This window comes from Lepidochelys kempii, chromosome 23 (assembly GCF_965140285.1).
Source record: "Lepidochelys kempii isolate rLepKem1 chromosome 23, rLepKem1.hap1, whole genome shotgun sequence".
NCBI classification, from domain to species: Eukaryota; Metazoa; Chordata; order Testudines; family Cheloniidae; genus Lepidochelys; species Lepidochelys kempii.
The window spans coordinates 18038164-18052748 of NC_136402.1; the positions used below are offsets into that span (position 1 = coordinate 18038164).

General features: G+C 55.8%; 1 protein-coding gene across 1 annotated transcript; it reads left to right on the plus strand.

Annotated features, from left to right (window-relative positions):
• The first annotated feature begins 988 nt into the window (after positions 1-988).
• Positions 989-14094, plus strand: SYP (synaptophysin). Its single transcript, XM_073321647.2, has 7 exons — positions 989-1064; positions 2728-2793; positions 4060-4184; positions 5698-5896; positions 6009-6200; positions 6492-6795; positions 12745-14094. The coding sequence occupies exons 1-6, from the start codon at positions 1047-1049 to the stop codon at positions 6789-6791; spliced, it is 900 nt and encodes a 299-aa protein (XP_073177748.1). The 5' UTR covers positions 989-1046; the 3' UTR covers positions 6792-6795; positions 12745-14094.
• The last annotated feature ends 491 nt before the right edge of the window (positions 14095-14585 follow it).

Sequence of the window (14585 nt, forward strand, 5' to 3'; positions counted from 1 at the left end):
TTAAACAATGCTGGGCCCTAAACCAAAATGGAGTCACATGTGCTAACTTTTCCTTAACAGGCCCTGGGCTGGGGGCAGGGCCAGGGGACTGTGAGTGGTGGTGATGGGGCCTCTGGGGAACTGGCTGGCTCAGGGGGTCGGGGAATGGGACCTGGGGCCTTTCCCCCCTAGGGGGCGCCGGCTCCCATCTGAGCCCAGGGCAGGAGAGAGACCTTGGGGGCGGGCGAAGACACCAGGGAGACCCCAGGGCTTCAGGACTCCGCTGGGGTGGGTTCCTGGCCCTCTGGACCTCCCCCTAGAGGAAAGGAGCTGGGGGGGGGGTGACCCATTGGGGAGGGGCCGGAGAAAAGAACCCAGCAGGGGGAGGGATTCGCCCCCAAACCCCACCCCCCCATTGGTCAGGGGACACTGGTTACTCAAGCTGCCCCGCCCCCTTCGCTGAAGCCCCACCCCCATCCAGTAGGGGGAGCCCCCCAGGTGAGTTGTGCTGGGGGGGAGAGTTGGGGACTGTCAGACCTACAGCCCTCAAATGGAACCCAGGAGTCCTGGCTCCCAGCCCCCCGGCTCTAATCACTAGACCCCACTCTCCTCCCAGAGCCGGGAAGAGAACCCAGGAGTCCTGGCTCCCAGCCCCCTGGCTCTAATCACTAGACCCTACTCCCCTCCCAGAGCTGGGGAAAGAACCCAGCAGTCCTGGCTCCCAGCCCCTCTGCTCTAACCACTAGACCCCACTCTCCTCCCGGAGCCGGGGAGAGAACCCAGGAGTCCTGGCTCCCAGCCCCTCTGCTCTAACCACTAGACCCCACTCCCCTCCCGGAGCCGGGGAGAGAACCCAGGAGTCCTGGCTCCAAGTCCCCAGCTCTGGGATTTGAACACCTCCCCCCCCCGCCCCATCTCTCCCGCTCCCTCTGCCAGGGAGTGACATCCCCCGTCGTGACGTCACCCTACCCCCCCCCGCTCTTCCCTCCTGCGTCTGCACCCCCCCTCCTGGCTGTTCTGGTTCTAGCCCTGCCCCCCCCACCCGCCTTGCTCCAGACAGCTCCAAGATGGAAGTCCTCAATCAGGTACGCACCTGGCTCGCTCAGTACCATAGACAGCAATCAGGGGAACGGGGGGGCTTTTCCCACAGGGCAAGGGGCCCCCTCTGCTCCCCCCGAGATGCACCCCGCTCCCTCCATGCACCCCCAATCCCTGCCTAGCGGGTTTTTTTTTTTTTTTTGCAGCTGCTGCTGCATTCAAACGCAACGCACTGCAAATATAGGGAGGGGGGGCAGGCTATGGGGCAGGCTAGGGTATTTCTCTGCTGCAACTGTGGGGGGGCGAATCTGAGATTGATGCTGGGGGGGCACACATGGGCGCGATTCTCTGAGATTATAATGGGGGGTTAGGAGATTTCCCAGCTGCAGAGGGGGGAGATCTGAAATTGATGCATGGGGGGGGGGGGCACAGATTGGCTGCAGGCAGATTGCAGTGGGGAGTGTAGGGGGGGTCAGGAGCTAGGATATTTCCGTGCTGCAAATGCGGGGGGGGGGGTCTGAAACTGATGCAAGGGGGGTTCAGATTGGATGGACGCCTTGAGGCGGGGGATCATCTGGGATGGGGCGGGAGGTGACCGGATATTTTGCAGTGGGGGATGTGTGGGGATGTGTGTGTGGGGGGGGTGAACTACAAATATTCCCCCCCCTCCATTTGCAGCAGGGGCGGGGGCGGGGAGGGAAGATGGCTGAGCTCTGCTGCAGTGGGTTCATTGCCATGACGGTCAGGTGCGGGGGGGGGGGAATGTGGGGCTCACGTGTGGGGAGGGCTCTTTATGAATGGGGGGGGGACACTCGAGAATATTCTCCCACCCGCTGCTGCGGTAGAGACTGGCTGGGATGGTGCATTCAACCGGTTGCCTGCTGGCTGGAGGAATATGGGGGTGCAGATAATTGGGGGGGGGCTGATTGCCATGGGGAGGGTCTGGCTCAGGGATATTTACCCCTGACAGCAAGATGGCGAGGGAGTCAAAATGTCAAGTGTAATGCCATCAATGGGGGTTCAGGGTAATTTTTGGGGGCTGTTTATGAACGGGGGGGGGCAGAATCTTCTGCCACCAGCAGCATCGGGGTTGGGGGGCTGGTGGGGGTGATGCAGCCCAATCCTTGCATCAGGTTTGGGGGGGGTTGAGGGGGTGCAGATATCGGAGGGTTGTTTATTAATTGGGGGTTAACATCTACCCCACCAACAGCAGGAGGAGTAGGGGGGTTCCGGCTGATTGGGGGGCAGTGAGTTTGGGGGCGGGGAAAGGTTTGGGAGGCTGTGGGTATGTGTTTGGGGGAGGTATTTCCTGCAGGCCTTTCCTAGTAGGAACTTGTGATCTTCAATAACCGTCTTGCGCTGGGGTCTCTCCCTGACTCCGGGAGGGGAGTGGGGTCTAGTGGTTAGAGCGGGGGGAGGGGACTGGTAGTCAGGACTCCTGGGTTCTCTCCCCGGCTCTGGGAGGAGAGTGGGGTCTAATGATTAGAGCGGGGGGGCTGGGAGCCAGGACTCCTGGGTTCTCTCCCTGGCTCTGGGAAAGGCGTGGGGGTCTAATGGTTAGAGCCGGGGGCTGGGGCTGAGAGCCAGGACTCCTGGGTTCTCTCCCTGGCTCTGGGAGGGCAGGGGTTCAGGAAACGATGGGATGTCAGATATTTTAATATCACCCCCTCCCCCTGCCCCATCCCCCTTTCTCTCCACCTTGACCGACAGGTCGTGGCTGGGGGACAATTCCGGATGCTCAAGGAACCGCTGGGGTTTCTGAAACTGCTGGAATGGGTGAGTCCCCCGGAACTGGCTCCTCAGGACCCTGAGGTTGGGGGGGTCCTGTCTGGACTGCCTCTGAGCTGGCCTAGGGCTTGGAGCCAGCGCCCCCTAGAGGGGACAGGCCCTGTTTCCCCACCCCCCAACCTGCAGAGCCAGGCAGCGTGGGAGGGGCTGTAGGATTGGAGGAAGGAGGTGCAGGAAAACCCGGTTATCAGATCCTGTTACCCCATCAGATTTGGGGAGACCAGAGATGGAGAAACTCAGAGACAGAATGAGAGATTCCAGACCCCTAATCCTGCTGGTTCTGGAGCAGTTCCAGACCCCCCCCATACCCTGCCCTGACAGTTCTGGAGCACCTCATGACCCCCTCCCCACCGGTTCTGCAGCATCTCCCGACCCCAACACTTCCCCCCTCTGGTTCTAGAGCGGCTCCTCCCTCCGCCAGTTCTGGAGTGGCTCCCGACCCCCCTGCCGGTTCTAGGCCGTCTCCGGACCCCACCCCTCATCCCCCTCTGGTTCTAGAGCAGCTCCTTCCCCCTGCCGGTTCTGGAGTAGCCCCTGACTCCCCCACCCCCTCTGGTTCTGGACCAGTCCCCAAACCCCTCACACCTGCTGGTTCTGGAGCAGCTCCTGGCCCTCCCCACCCGCTCTCCGGTTCTGGATCGGCTCCCAAATCCCCCACCCCTGCCAGTTCTGGATTAGCTCCCGGTCCCCCTGCCGGTTCTGGAGCGGCTCCTGGCCCTCCCAACCCTGCCAGTTCTGGAGTGTTTCCAGACCCACTCGCTTGACATTTCTGCCGTATTATGAACCCATTGACCCAACTGGTTGGGGAACGATTCCAGGTGCCCGTGGACCCTGCTGGTTCTGGAGTCATTTGCCCCCGGATCAGACCTGTGGGCCCGTCCAGCCTGATATCCGCCCCCCCTTCTTCCAGCACGGGGTCGGGGGGAGGATGGAGGAACCCATGAGAACAGAGGAGTGTGGCTGACGTAGACAGATGGACAATTGGGTCAGACAGGTTCTTATCTCTTCCCAGCTCTCTGGGAGGATTAGAGGGGGCGGGACCCAGCTAACCCTTCTTACCCACAATTCCTCTCTGCTCTACCCGCCTCCCCGTCCCGGAGGCAGGGTTATTAATCCTAGCACCAGCCGGCGCTCCCACCCTGCTCCCCACAGCGACGCCCGCCGGGAGAGGCCAGAGAGGCTGGGAGCTCCCCCCCACAGCCAGCGCTTCCTGCAGAACCCCTGTGGTCTCACCCCCCCCATCTCACCCCACAGCTCTTTGCTATCTTTGCGTTCGCCACCTGCGGGACCTACAGTGGGGAATTTCGCCTCAGCATTGAGTGTGTGAATAAAAGCGAGAGCAACCTGAACATCGAAGTGGAGTTTGGCTACCCATTCAGGTGAGCTGGGCGTTACGGTGCAAAGGGACCGGCCGGTGGGCTGCTACGCTGCGTAGGGACCTGGAGACTTTTGATGTTTCAAGACTGGGATGGGATAGCATCTGAGATTCACACTGACTTTGCCTCATAGAGGCCAGGGCGGTGAATTCAGCATATCGACTGGTACCTCCTATACAGGCTGGGGCTTTATTTACAGTATATGGACCAGCATCGCCTTGGTCAATTGTTCCAATTAAAAACTGACAACTTATTTCCAGGCTGTATTCTATATACAGACTGCCCTTGACTTTCACTTCACAGTCAGGATTAATACTAGGAACTATTCCCGGGAAGCTTGGGCTGTATATACAGTATATCGACTGACACCACCTACACAGCCCAGGCCTGTGTTCTGTATACAGATGACCTCTGTCTTTGAGATAGGCATTAGGATTTAGAGTAGGCACTGTTCTTGGGCGGCTGGGGATGTATTTATAGTATATGGACCAGCATCTCCTTGGCAGACTGGGCTATATATATGGTATATGGCCTGGTGCCTCCTACACAGAGCGAAGCTGTGTTCTGTGTGCAGACTCCTGCCCTTGACTTTCAGGTAGAAATCAGGATGCACACTGGGCTCTGTCCCTGGGAAGCCCAGGCTATATTTGTAGAGTATATGATGTGGTTCCTTCTGTACAGACCAGGGCTTCATTTTTTGCACGGCCTGCTCTCAATTTTGATTTACAGTCAGGACTTATGAGGGTCGCTATTCCTGGGAAGTCTGGGCTGTACAGTGTATGAACTGGCATCTCTATACAGATCTGGTATGTATATCCCGTATAGGGACCAGCACCACCTACACAGGCCAGGCAGTATTCTGTATACAGACTGACCTTGTCTTTGTGTTCATGGTCAGGGTTGACATTGTGTGCTATTCCTAGGAGGTCTGGGCTATATATACGCAATATAATTGGCCAGCATCTCCTTCACAGCCCTGGTCCATATTTACTATACATGGACCGGGACCTCCTACACAGATGGGGCTGTATTCTGTAAACAGACAGCCTTTCTCTTTGTGTTAGTGATCAGGGTCACATTGGGCCCTATTCCTGGAGGTCTGGGCTAGATATAAGAAATATATGGCCCAGCACCTCCTACACAGACCTGGTCCGTATATGGACTGGCATCTCCTACACAGACTGGGCAGTATTCTGTATACAGAGATCTTTGTCTTTTGTTAGTTGTCATGATTGACATTGGGTGGTATTCCTGGGAGGTCTGGGCTGTATATACAGTATATTGACTGGCATCTGCTATACAAAACTGGTCGATATTTGTTGTATATGAACTGACGCCTCCTACACAGACCGGGGCTGTATTCTGTCTACAGACTGCCTTATCTTTGCATTAGCGGTCAGGGTTGTCACTGGGCTCTATTCCTGGGAGGTCTGGGCTATACATACAGGATACGGACCAGTACCTCCTGTATGACTGAGCCCCCTGCCTCATGTTCCCCCCAACCCCCTTCCTCAAGACTCCACCAGGTCTATTTCGACGTCCCAGCCTGCAAGGGGCACGAGGTGGAGAAGGTGTTCCTCATGGGGGATTACTCCTCCTCGGCTGAATTCTTCGTCACCATCGCGGTCTTCGCCTTCCTGTACTCGCTGGCTGCCACGGTCGTCTACCTCTTCATGGAGAACAAGTACCGGGAGAATAACAAGGGCCCCATGATCGTGAGTTTGGGGCGCACAGGGAGCGGGGAGTTGGGCAGGGGGCTCTCTCCCTCGGCAGGCAGGGCCAGGCATTGGGGGGCCACGCAGGGGGCTAACCCGGCTCTCTCCCCAGGATTTCGTTGTCACCGCTGTCTTTGCCTTCATGTGGCTGGTGAGCTCGTGTGCCTGGGCCAAGGGTCTCTCCGACGTCAAGCTAGCAACGGACCCCGACAACGTGATCGAGGGGCTGGAGGTCTGCAAAAAAGAGGGGAACACGTGCAAAGAGCTGAAGGACCCCATCATCTCAGGACTCAACACCTCCGTGGTGAGACCCTTCCCCAGCCAGCCAGACCCCCTGAGGGGAGCTGGCGCCCCCTAGAAGGGACAGGCCTTGTGCCCCATTCCCTGCCCCCCATAGCCAGCCAGGACCTGACCTGGGGCCGGATAGGAACCGGCGCCCCCTAGAGGGGACAGGCTCCGTGCCCCATTCCCCAGCCCCCTGAGCCAGCTAGTCCCCACCCTGGGGCCAGATGGGAGCCAGCGCCCCCTAGAGGGGACCTCCTGCCCTCTGTGCATTAACCCTTCCTTCCCGTGCTCTTTCTCCCCTGCCACCCAGGTCTTTGGCTTCCTGAACCTGGTGCTGTGGACAGGAAATCTCTGGTTCGTGTTTAAGGAGACGGGCTGGAGCGCCCCCTTTGCCAAGTACCCGCCGGCCGCCCCGGAGAAGCAGCCGGCTCCGGACAACTACGCCGACTCCTACAACCAGGGCTCTGGCTACGTGCAGCAGGATTCGTACGGCCAGCAAGGCGGCTACCAGCCGGAGTATAACCAGCAGGGCTACGGGCAGCCTGACCCCTACAGTCAGCAGGGGGGGTACGGCCAGGCCGCCCCCACTTCCTTCTCCAACCAGATGTAGGCGGGTGAGTTAAACTGGGGTGCCGGGATGGGGGGGTGTTGCGTTGTGTGTGCCGTGGGAGAGAGACAGGATCAGGGAACGCAGGATTTGGGGAGCATGGGGGATGCGGGGCCCACAGCACTAGGGCGACCCTGGGGTGTATAAACAGGCGACTCTCGAGTGGGAGCAGAGAGGTGATTTGGCCTCCGGATCTGGCCCTGGTGTGGCCGCTACTGGGATCCCGCGTCCGGTTCCAGTACCCACAATTCAGGGAGGATGTGGATCAATCACACGAGAATGATTCAATGCCAGACGGCGAGAGACGGCAGGAGCGCCAGCTGTTTGGCTGAAAAAAGGGAAGGTGAAGGGGTGAATTGATCCCTGTCTCGAAGTGTCTCCAGGGGGAACAGATATTTAGTAACGGGCTCTCCACCCTAGCACTCAAAGGGTTAACACAATCCGGTGGCTGGACGTTGAAGCTGGACAAATTCAGCCTGGAAATCAGGTGTCCACTTTTAACGGTGAGCGTAATTCACCCCGGAACAATCTGACCAAGGGTCACGGTGGGTTGCCCATCACGGGCGACTTTTCAGTCAAGCTGGGATGTTCTAAAAGACCAATTCTAGGAATTATTTGGCGGCCGTTCTGCACTTTGGGTGATACAGGACTTCAGGGTCGATATTCGCAATGGACAATTCTGGCCTTGAAATCCATGAATCATAGAATATCAGGGTTGGAAGGGACCTCAGGAGGTCACCTAGTCCAACCCCCTGCTCAAAGCAGGACCAATCCCCAATTTTTGCCCCAGATCCCTAAATGGCCCCTTCAAGGACTGAACTCACAACCCTGGGTTTAGCAGGCCAATGCTCAAACCACTGAGCTATCCCTCCCCCCCAGCTATAGGCAAACTGGGAAGGGATCTATTCGTATCCGTAAACGTCACCGGAGACGAACAAACCGAAGGAACAAACAAAATATGTCCGTCAAGAATCAAAATGGACACACAGGCAAAGCAAGATAAATCCTGCTTGAGAAGGAGAGTTTGGGTTACTGCTGACTTTGTATATTCTGACATACACTGGGGACAAATAGGTGTTTTCTCGGTTATAAAGCTTTACCGTTTTCAGTTGCAACATCTGTTGTCATTAAATAATTAATGTTTGGCCCCTTCTCATTGTCTGACCTGTCCCCAGAATTTCCTGCAACTGTGAGAATTGAAAAAGGGAAAAATCAAATGCTTAAAGCCCGTAATTTGACACAGCTGTGAAACCGTAGATGGGAAAAAGTACTTCCATCTGCGAGAATTGAAATTGGCAACAAAATAAAATTTAAAAAAGGAAGGGCTTAAAGCCCGTAGTTTTGCACAACTGTGCAAATTTAAATGGATGAAAATTGAAAAAACCTTTAAACCCCGTAATTAGAACGTGGAAAATTGAAATTAGGAAAAATAAAAAATGGACTTAAAACCCGTAATTGTGCACCGCTGTGAAAATTTAAATCAGTGAAAAGATCAAAACCCGTCAGTCTGAGGGTGAAAATTGAAACTGGTGAAAAGGAAATAGGTTTTAAGCACTTTGAATTGTGCACAGCTGTGAAACCTGAAATCGGAGAAAAGATGAAAACCCGTCGCTTTGATGGTGAAAATTTAAATTGGTAAAAATACAAAAAAGTGCTTAAACCCTGGAATGGTGCACAGCCGTGAAAATTTAAATCAGTGAAAATGGAAACATTGCTTGACACCTATCTTTGGGCCTGGCTGTTAAAATTTCAGTCAATAACATGAAAAAATACAAATGCTTAAAATCCATAATTTTACCTGTGAAGGTTCACACTGGTTTCAAAAATGGCTGAAAACCCGAAACTTTGCACAGTGGTGAAAATATAAATAGGTAAAAATTAAAAAAAAAAAAAAGCTTAAAAATAACCATCAGTATTGTCCATCAAAATTATATTAAAAACAAATCAAATTCTGCCAAATCCCATATTAACTAATTACCGGCATCACCTTTCTCAAGGTTCTTTCCATTTTGACTGCTTCGCTAAAGAAAACGGGCTGGAGCGTTGGATTTAATTTTATGGAGCTTTCTTAGCTATGCAAAACAACAGCAACTAATCGCGCAAGACATAAGAATGCAAAAATCGGGTTGCCCTGCGAGTTGGCTAACATAAACCAGACACTCGGTCGATAAACCCCAGATTCAAATAACGCACAGGAACAAATAACACTTATCCTCCGTCACCATCTTGGGAAGGGGACTTTCTTTCGAATTTTGTGGCTAAGAGACCCGCAGAATAGTCCCTGGCTTGTGCCAGTTGCTTATCAAATGTAGTGTTGCTAACACAATAGAGGAAAAAGAATCCAGATCTAAACGTAAGACACCAAGGTCTTGTTCCCATTGGATCGGTAGTCAACCTTTTAATCTACTTCCCCATGAAATATTGATAGATTCATCTCCTCTGTCCTCCTGTGTCGCACCTGTGGCCTTTCTCCTCCTTCCCTGGCTCTATACTGACTTCTCCTAAAACCTCAGGCCAAAAACTCATGAGGCGAGGAGTTCCAACAGATCACATTAGAAACGGGTGCTTCTTCGGGTCTGTTCCAGATTCTCAGAAGGGACCATCGGGATTATCTAGTCTGACCTCCTGTACCACACAGGACTTCCTCCAAATAATTCCGAGAGCAGATCTCTTAGATCTTGATTTTAAAATTGCCCGTGATGGAGAATCCCCCACGAGCCGTGGGAAATTGTTTCCATGGTGAATTGTCCTCACCTAGAGCTCGTGAGGCTGCAGGAAACCGTTAAGCCTGGCGGGATGTGTCCCAGTCAAGAGGAACTTGTTCCATTTCGGAGCAGCTTTCCTGCAATCTTGAGCGGCACCTGCCCAGGGACGCCGGGACAATCTTTACAGCACATCTCCTGGCTGATTAATTTGCTGCCCAGTTTCAGGTCAGCAGCACGCAGGAGCCAAGCCACGTCTATAACAAAGATTATACTTGCAAAGGAGGCGAATGCCCCGTGTTTGACCGCGGATGTGATTTATATTTCTTAGCGTGCTGGAGTTTTGCCTGCGTTAGCTTTTTCCACTCCATAGAATAGATCCGTTGTCTTGTTAAATTGCTCCCCAAGGCATCTGGCTACTGAAAAAAGGGGGGGGTGGCACCCGTTCTGGGCCAAAGTCCAACCTCTGTGTTGCGAGTGTCCTTTTACCCTGAGCCAGGTGGTGACCCTGCGGCCAAAACGCCTTGGATCGAACCCCCATCATTGCCGCTCATCTGCGGGGCCAGTGTGCCCCGGCGCCAAGAACATCGCGGGATCGACGCCCCCCTGTGCTTGACGTACAACGCTCCCGCTAACACGCCCAGAACGATCTTAGCCATTTTCGTGGCTGCATCCTGTGGCAGGCTCTCCTTCAATCTGTGAGCTGCTCTAACTTCCAGATCCTCTTCAGCCATCCCTCCCATTAGCCGGCGATGCCCCCTGGCATCGGACTTTTCCTTCTGACGCTCAGCTCAGTTTGAATGTCATCTTGTCGCACTCAGCCCCGTTCTCTAATTTGTCCTGGTCGTTTTCAGTTCCCCAGTGGCGTGGCCACCTCTGCCAGCCTGGCGTCACCTGCAGCTTTGAGCCGCAAACTCTCCGCTCCAGAAACGCCGGTCAAAGATCAGACGAGCACAAATACAGACAGACAGAGCGCCGTCGATCCAGGCGTACACCCAGGAGCGTGGACTCTTCTGCGGATAGAGACCTGTAAATCTTAGGCTGTTCCTAAGGGTGCAAAACTCCCCCAGCTTCGTGTCGTTCGTACCCTCAGATTTCAGCCCCAGGCTGTCTGCCCCTGCTGTCCGAGGTCGTCCGACATTTGTACCTGGTCTGTAGCCACATTTCTATCACTTGCCCATTATCTGCACCATCCTCGGCAAAATCCACCTTGATCTCCGTGGGCTGCGTGGACAAAAGCGATTTTTATATATTGGGGGGCAGAGCAGTGTTTCTCTACCCGTTTGATACCAGGGAGCGCCCTGAAAGTGGGAGGGTCCACAGGTGCCCGAACCGTGGCCCTGCCTCCCACCATGCCCCCAAGGCCCCGCCCTGCTCTCTGAGGCCCCGCCCCACGCCGCCCCTTCTCTCTGATGCCCCACCCCACCCCTTCTCCTGAGGCCACGCCCCCACCCCTTCCCCAAGACCCTGCCCCGCCTCTTCCCCCCAAGGCCCCAGCCCCCATTCGCTCCTCTCCGTGGTGTAGCCATGTCGGCCTCAGGATATTAGACAGACAAGACGGGGCGGGAAACGTCTTTGATTGGCCCGGCTTCTGCGGGAAGACAAGACACGGCACTCGTCATAGGCCCTACGAGGACCCACCCACCGTTAGCTCGGTTACTGTTCGCAGCGGGAGTCAGGGACAGGGTCTGGTCATTTTCAGGCTTTCAGGAAGGGGCCCGGCTGGGTGCCCCAAGCTGGTTCCTCTTCTTGGAGGTGCTGGTCTGGGCCAGGCCCTGTGAAGATTAGAGATGGCCAGCCGAAGCGGGAGGCCATCCAGCCCGGGCACGAGGCATCCTCGCAGCCGGAGCCGGTGTGTTCCAGCCCCTTTGTGCGACCTGCCTTGCCAGAGGTGCTGGTGTAAGACACGTTAGGCCACAGCTTTGTCTGTGCGCCAGCCGCCCATCTCCTCTGGGGCCTTCCAACCCTTCTCTCTCACCCTCCACGGCTAACTTTGACACCCCGTTTCCCATACATCCTGCCAATCTTCTTTTCTCCTGACCTCGGCAGGAGCTCGGGACTGATCTGGGTGCTGATGGGTCGGTGACGCTGCTGATTACACTGTTCTGATCGAGCGTCCCTGTAATGGTTTCACTCCCTTTTATTCAGCGGCTCTCCCGGCCTAGCTGTGGTGATAGCATAAGCTTGTTTGATGGCAAGGCGTAGCCATCTTTCTTCACTTGAGCCTTAAGAAATCAGTCTGAACGCAACAGACTCTCCCCGGCGGTTAAGCCCTCCGGTTACAATATTTTCCCCTTACACCCCGCTCACCGTGTTTGCTTCACTTCCCTCTTTTCCCTGCTGTACTGGGTCACATTAAGAGTCTCGTAACAGCCATCAGCTATTTTGTTAATGTCTCAACGGCCAGGCGGTGGGAAAGCAATGGCTCGTGGCCTGCGGCAAGCCATAAATTACCATCTCGGGCCCTCAGGGGCCATGGCGTGAGTTGATATTTAGGAGACCCACTGCGCTGGGGTGGGACCATGACTGCTTTGTATCTTGACCCCACGTCGGCCTGATTCTCAGGGCCAAGTGCCAAAAACCCCACAGATCCTCTGTCCTGATCCATGCCCCCCCCTTCTCCTCTGGCAGCAGGCCGTGCCATCCCCCACGAGAACAGCGGTGTGTGGGTAGAGATCACTGGGCAGAGTGGGGCCACTTGGAGAGTGGAAGGGCATAAAAATGGCAGGAGAGGCTGAGATGCAGCCATCTCTGGGGTGGGGCCCAGGGACTGTTTATACAGGGCTCCCAGCACTAAGATGCGGCTGCTTCTGGGGAGAGCTGTTTAGTCAGGGATCTCGCGCCCTCTGCTGGGTTGTTATAATTGGAGGGTGTCTGCTGCAGAGTGCAGGAAGGTTTGGCAGAGTCGATCTGGTCCCAGATGGACCCCCCAAGGAAGGGGAACGGCGCGCCAGGTGGGGGTTGCCTTATAATTGTTTTAGCATGTTGTATTTCATAGTGGGAACTGGGTCTTGCCCACTGCACCCCCCTCCCCCCGCCCCAGACCAAGAGATAGGACCCCGGAGTCCTGGCTCCCAGCCCCCTGCTCTAACCACTAGACCCCACTGCCCTCCCAGAGCCAGGATAGAGCCCCGGTGAGTGAAGGGCGGCGGGGGGCAATCCATGACGTCGGTGCCTGGCCAGCAGGGGGCGCTAGCTGGGTGTGCTCTTATTAATTACCCCTCCTCTGTCTTTCTCTTTCTCTCTCCCCCCAGGTCTCTCCCCCAGCAGGGGGCGTCGTGAGGAGGAGACGCCTGTCCTGCCCTGCCCCCCCATGTCCCCTCCTGTGGGGGGCTGGCGGGGGGACCCCAGGATGAATGTAGATGTTTGTGCTGTTTATATATATTATATATATATATATATATGAGAAAATACAACTCTAGATAGCTGTGCACCCCCCCACTTTCCTGCCCTCCACCTCCCCCACTGCCCCCAGCACCCCAACTCCAGACAGCTGTGCCCCCCTGCCTCCCTGCCCCCAACTCCTGCACTGCCCCCAGCACCCCACTCCTGCCTTTTCACCCCCCCACTCTAGACAGTTGTGTGACCCCCGCCTCCCTGCCCCCCACTACCCCGCACACACCCGCAGTGCCCCCATCCCCTGAGTATCGCTAACTCTGTGCTCCCCTCACCCCCCTCAATCCTGGCTGTAGATAGCTGTGCCCTGTGCCCCACTTTAAGGAGGGGTCAGGGGTTCAGATCTCTCTTGATGGCTGTGGGGGAGATTTGGGGTTTCAGGGGTATCAGCAGCTTGGGGGATATTTGGGGGCTCCAGCATGTTTGGGGGGACTGGAACTGAGTGGGGTACACAGGGCAGGGGATGGAGGAGGGGCATGTGGAGGCCGCTGGGGGGTAATTTAGGGCCTCCATCCCCACCCCATTCCCCGCCGGGGGGTGTCACATGGCGAGGGGGGATTCTAGGAAGTGGGGGAGGGGCACCATCCCCAGACAGCACCCGTCAGCCCCAATCCATGCCCCTTCTGCAGTGACCAGTCCGGGGGGGGGGGGAGAGACTGGGGCCTTCCCACGGTACCCCGATTTCCACTGGAGGGGGTGTGGGGAAGGTGACGTAGAACCCAGGTGTCCGGGGACAGCCTATCTATATAGCCATCAATACATCGATCCCTTCCCTACCAACCCACCTATCTGTCTATCCCCGTACACCCCCATATTTATCTATCTACCCCATACATCCCCACACATCCCCACACATCCCTCTCCCTATCCGTTCCCCTCTTAGCCCCCCCATCCAGCCCTCGCCCGTCCCCGGGGCCCCCCCCAGAAGCACTCCTATATATCTCTATACGCCATGTCTGTGCTCCAATTCGTGCAGTGCTCGTGAGTTTTGGTTCGTTCGTTCAGGCCCCCCCCTCGCTCGGTGTCGTGAGATTTATTTTTCCTCCCATCTCCGCCAAAAGAAAACTGACGTCGACAAAACAAAGACAAGGACAAACTAATCAAACAACGAAGCCCCCCGCCATCATTCCCCCAGCGTGCCCCCCAAAATATAGAGAACAAAAGTAATAAAAACCAAATAAAAAGAGAAAGAGGGAAAAACCTTTCAACGCTTCTCCAGTCTGATTTCCAGGGCTGGGGGGGGCTGTTTATACAGGGACCCTTCGCCCAGCGCCGAGATGCAGCTGCCTCTGGGGTGGGGCGCAGGGGCTGTTAATACTGGGACCCTTTGCCCTCTGCTGGTGGACCTGGGAACTGCAGTCTTTTGGGGTGACGGTCACATGCTGGACACCTGCACCCCGATTTCCCCCAGGGCCCCAAACCAGACATGAAGTCTTAACTCAGCAAAGCATGCGGCTCAGGGCCTGGAGTGTATTTATTAACAGTAAAACCGCGGGGGGAGCTTCCCCCCCGCCATTAAAAGCAGCTGCTCAATACAATCATTTCATTACCCAACTCCAGATCCTTTGACGATCTAATGAACCGTGAGAGGCGTCCACAGAGAACCCAGGAGTCCTGGTTCCCAGCCCCACGTCCCCACTCTAACCCACCAGACCCCACTCCCCTCCCCGAGCATCCTGGTTCCCACCCCCCACTCTAA

Coding starts and splice junctions, on each gene's coding strand:
- SYP (XM_073321647.2), top strand. Junction 5,897..6,008: donor ATAACAAGGGCCCCATGATC/GTGAGTTTGGGG, acceptor CTCTCTCCCCAG/GATTTCGTTGTCACCGCTGT. Junction 6,201..6,491: donor CAGGACTCAACACCTCCGTG/GTGAGACCCTTC, acceptor CCTGCCACCCAG/GTCTTTGGCTTCCTGAACCT.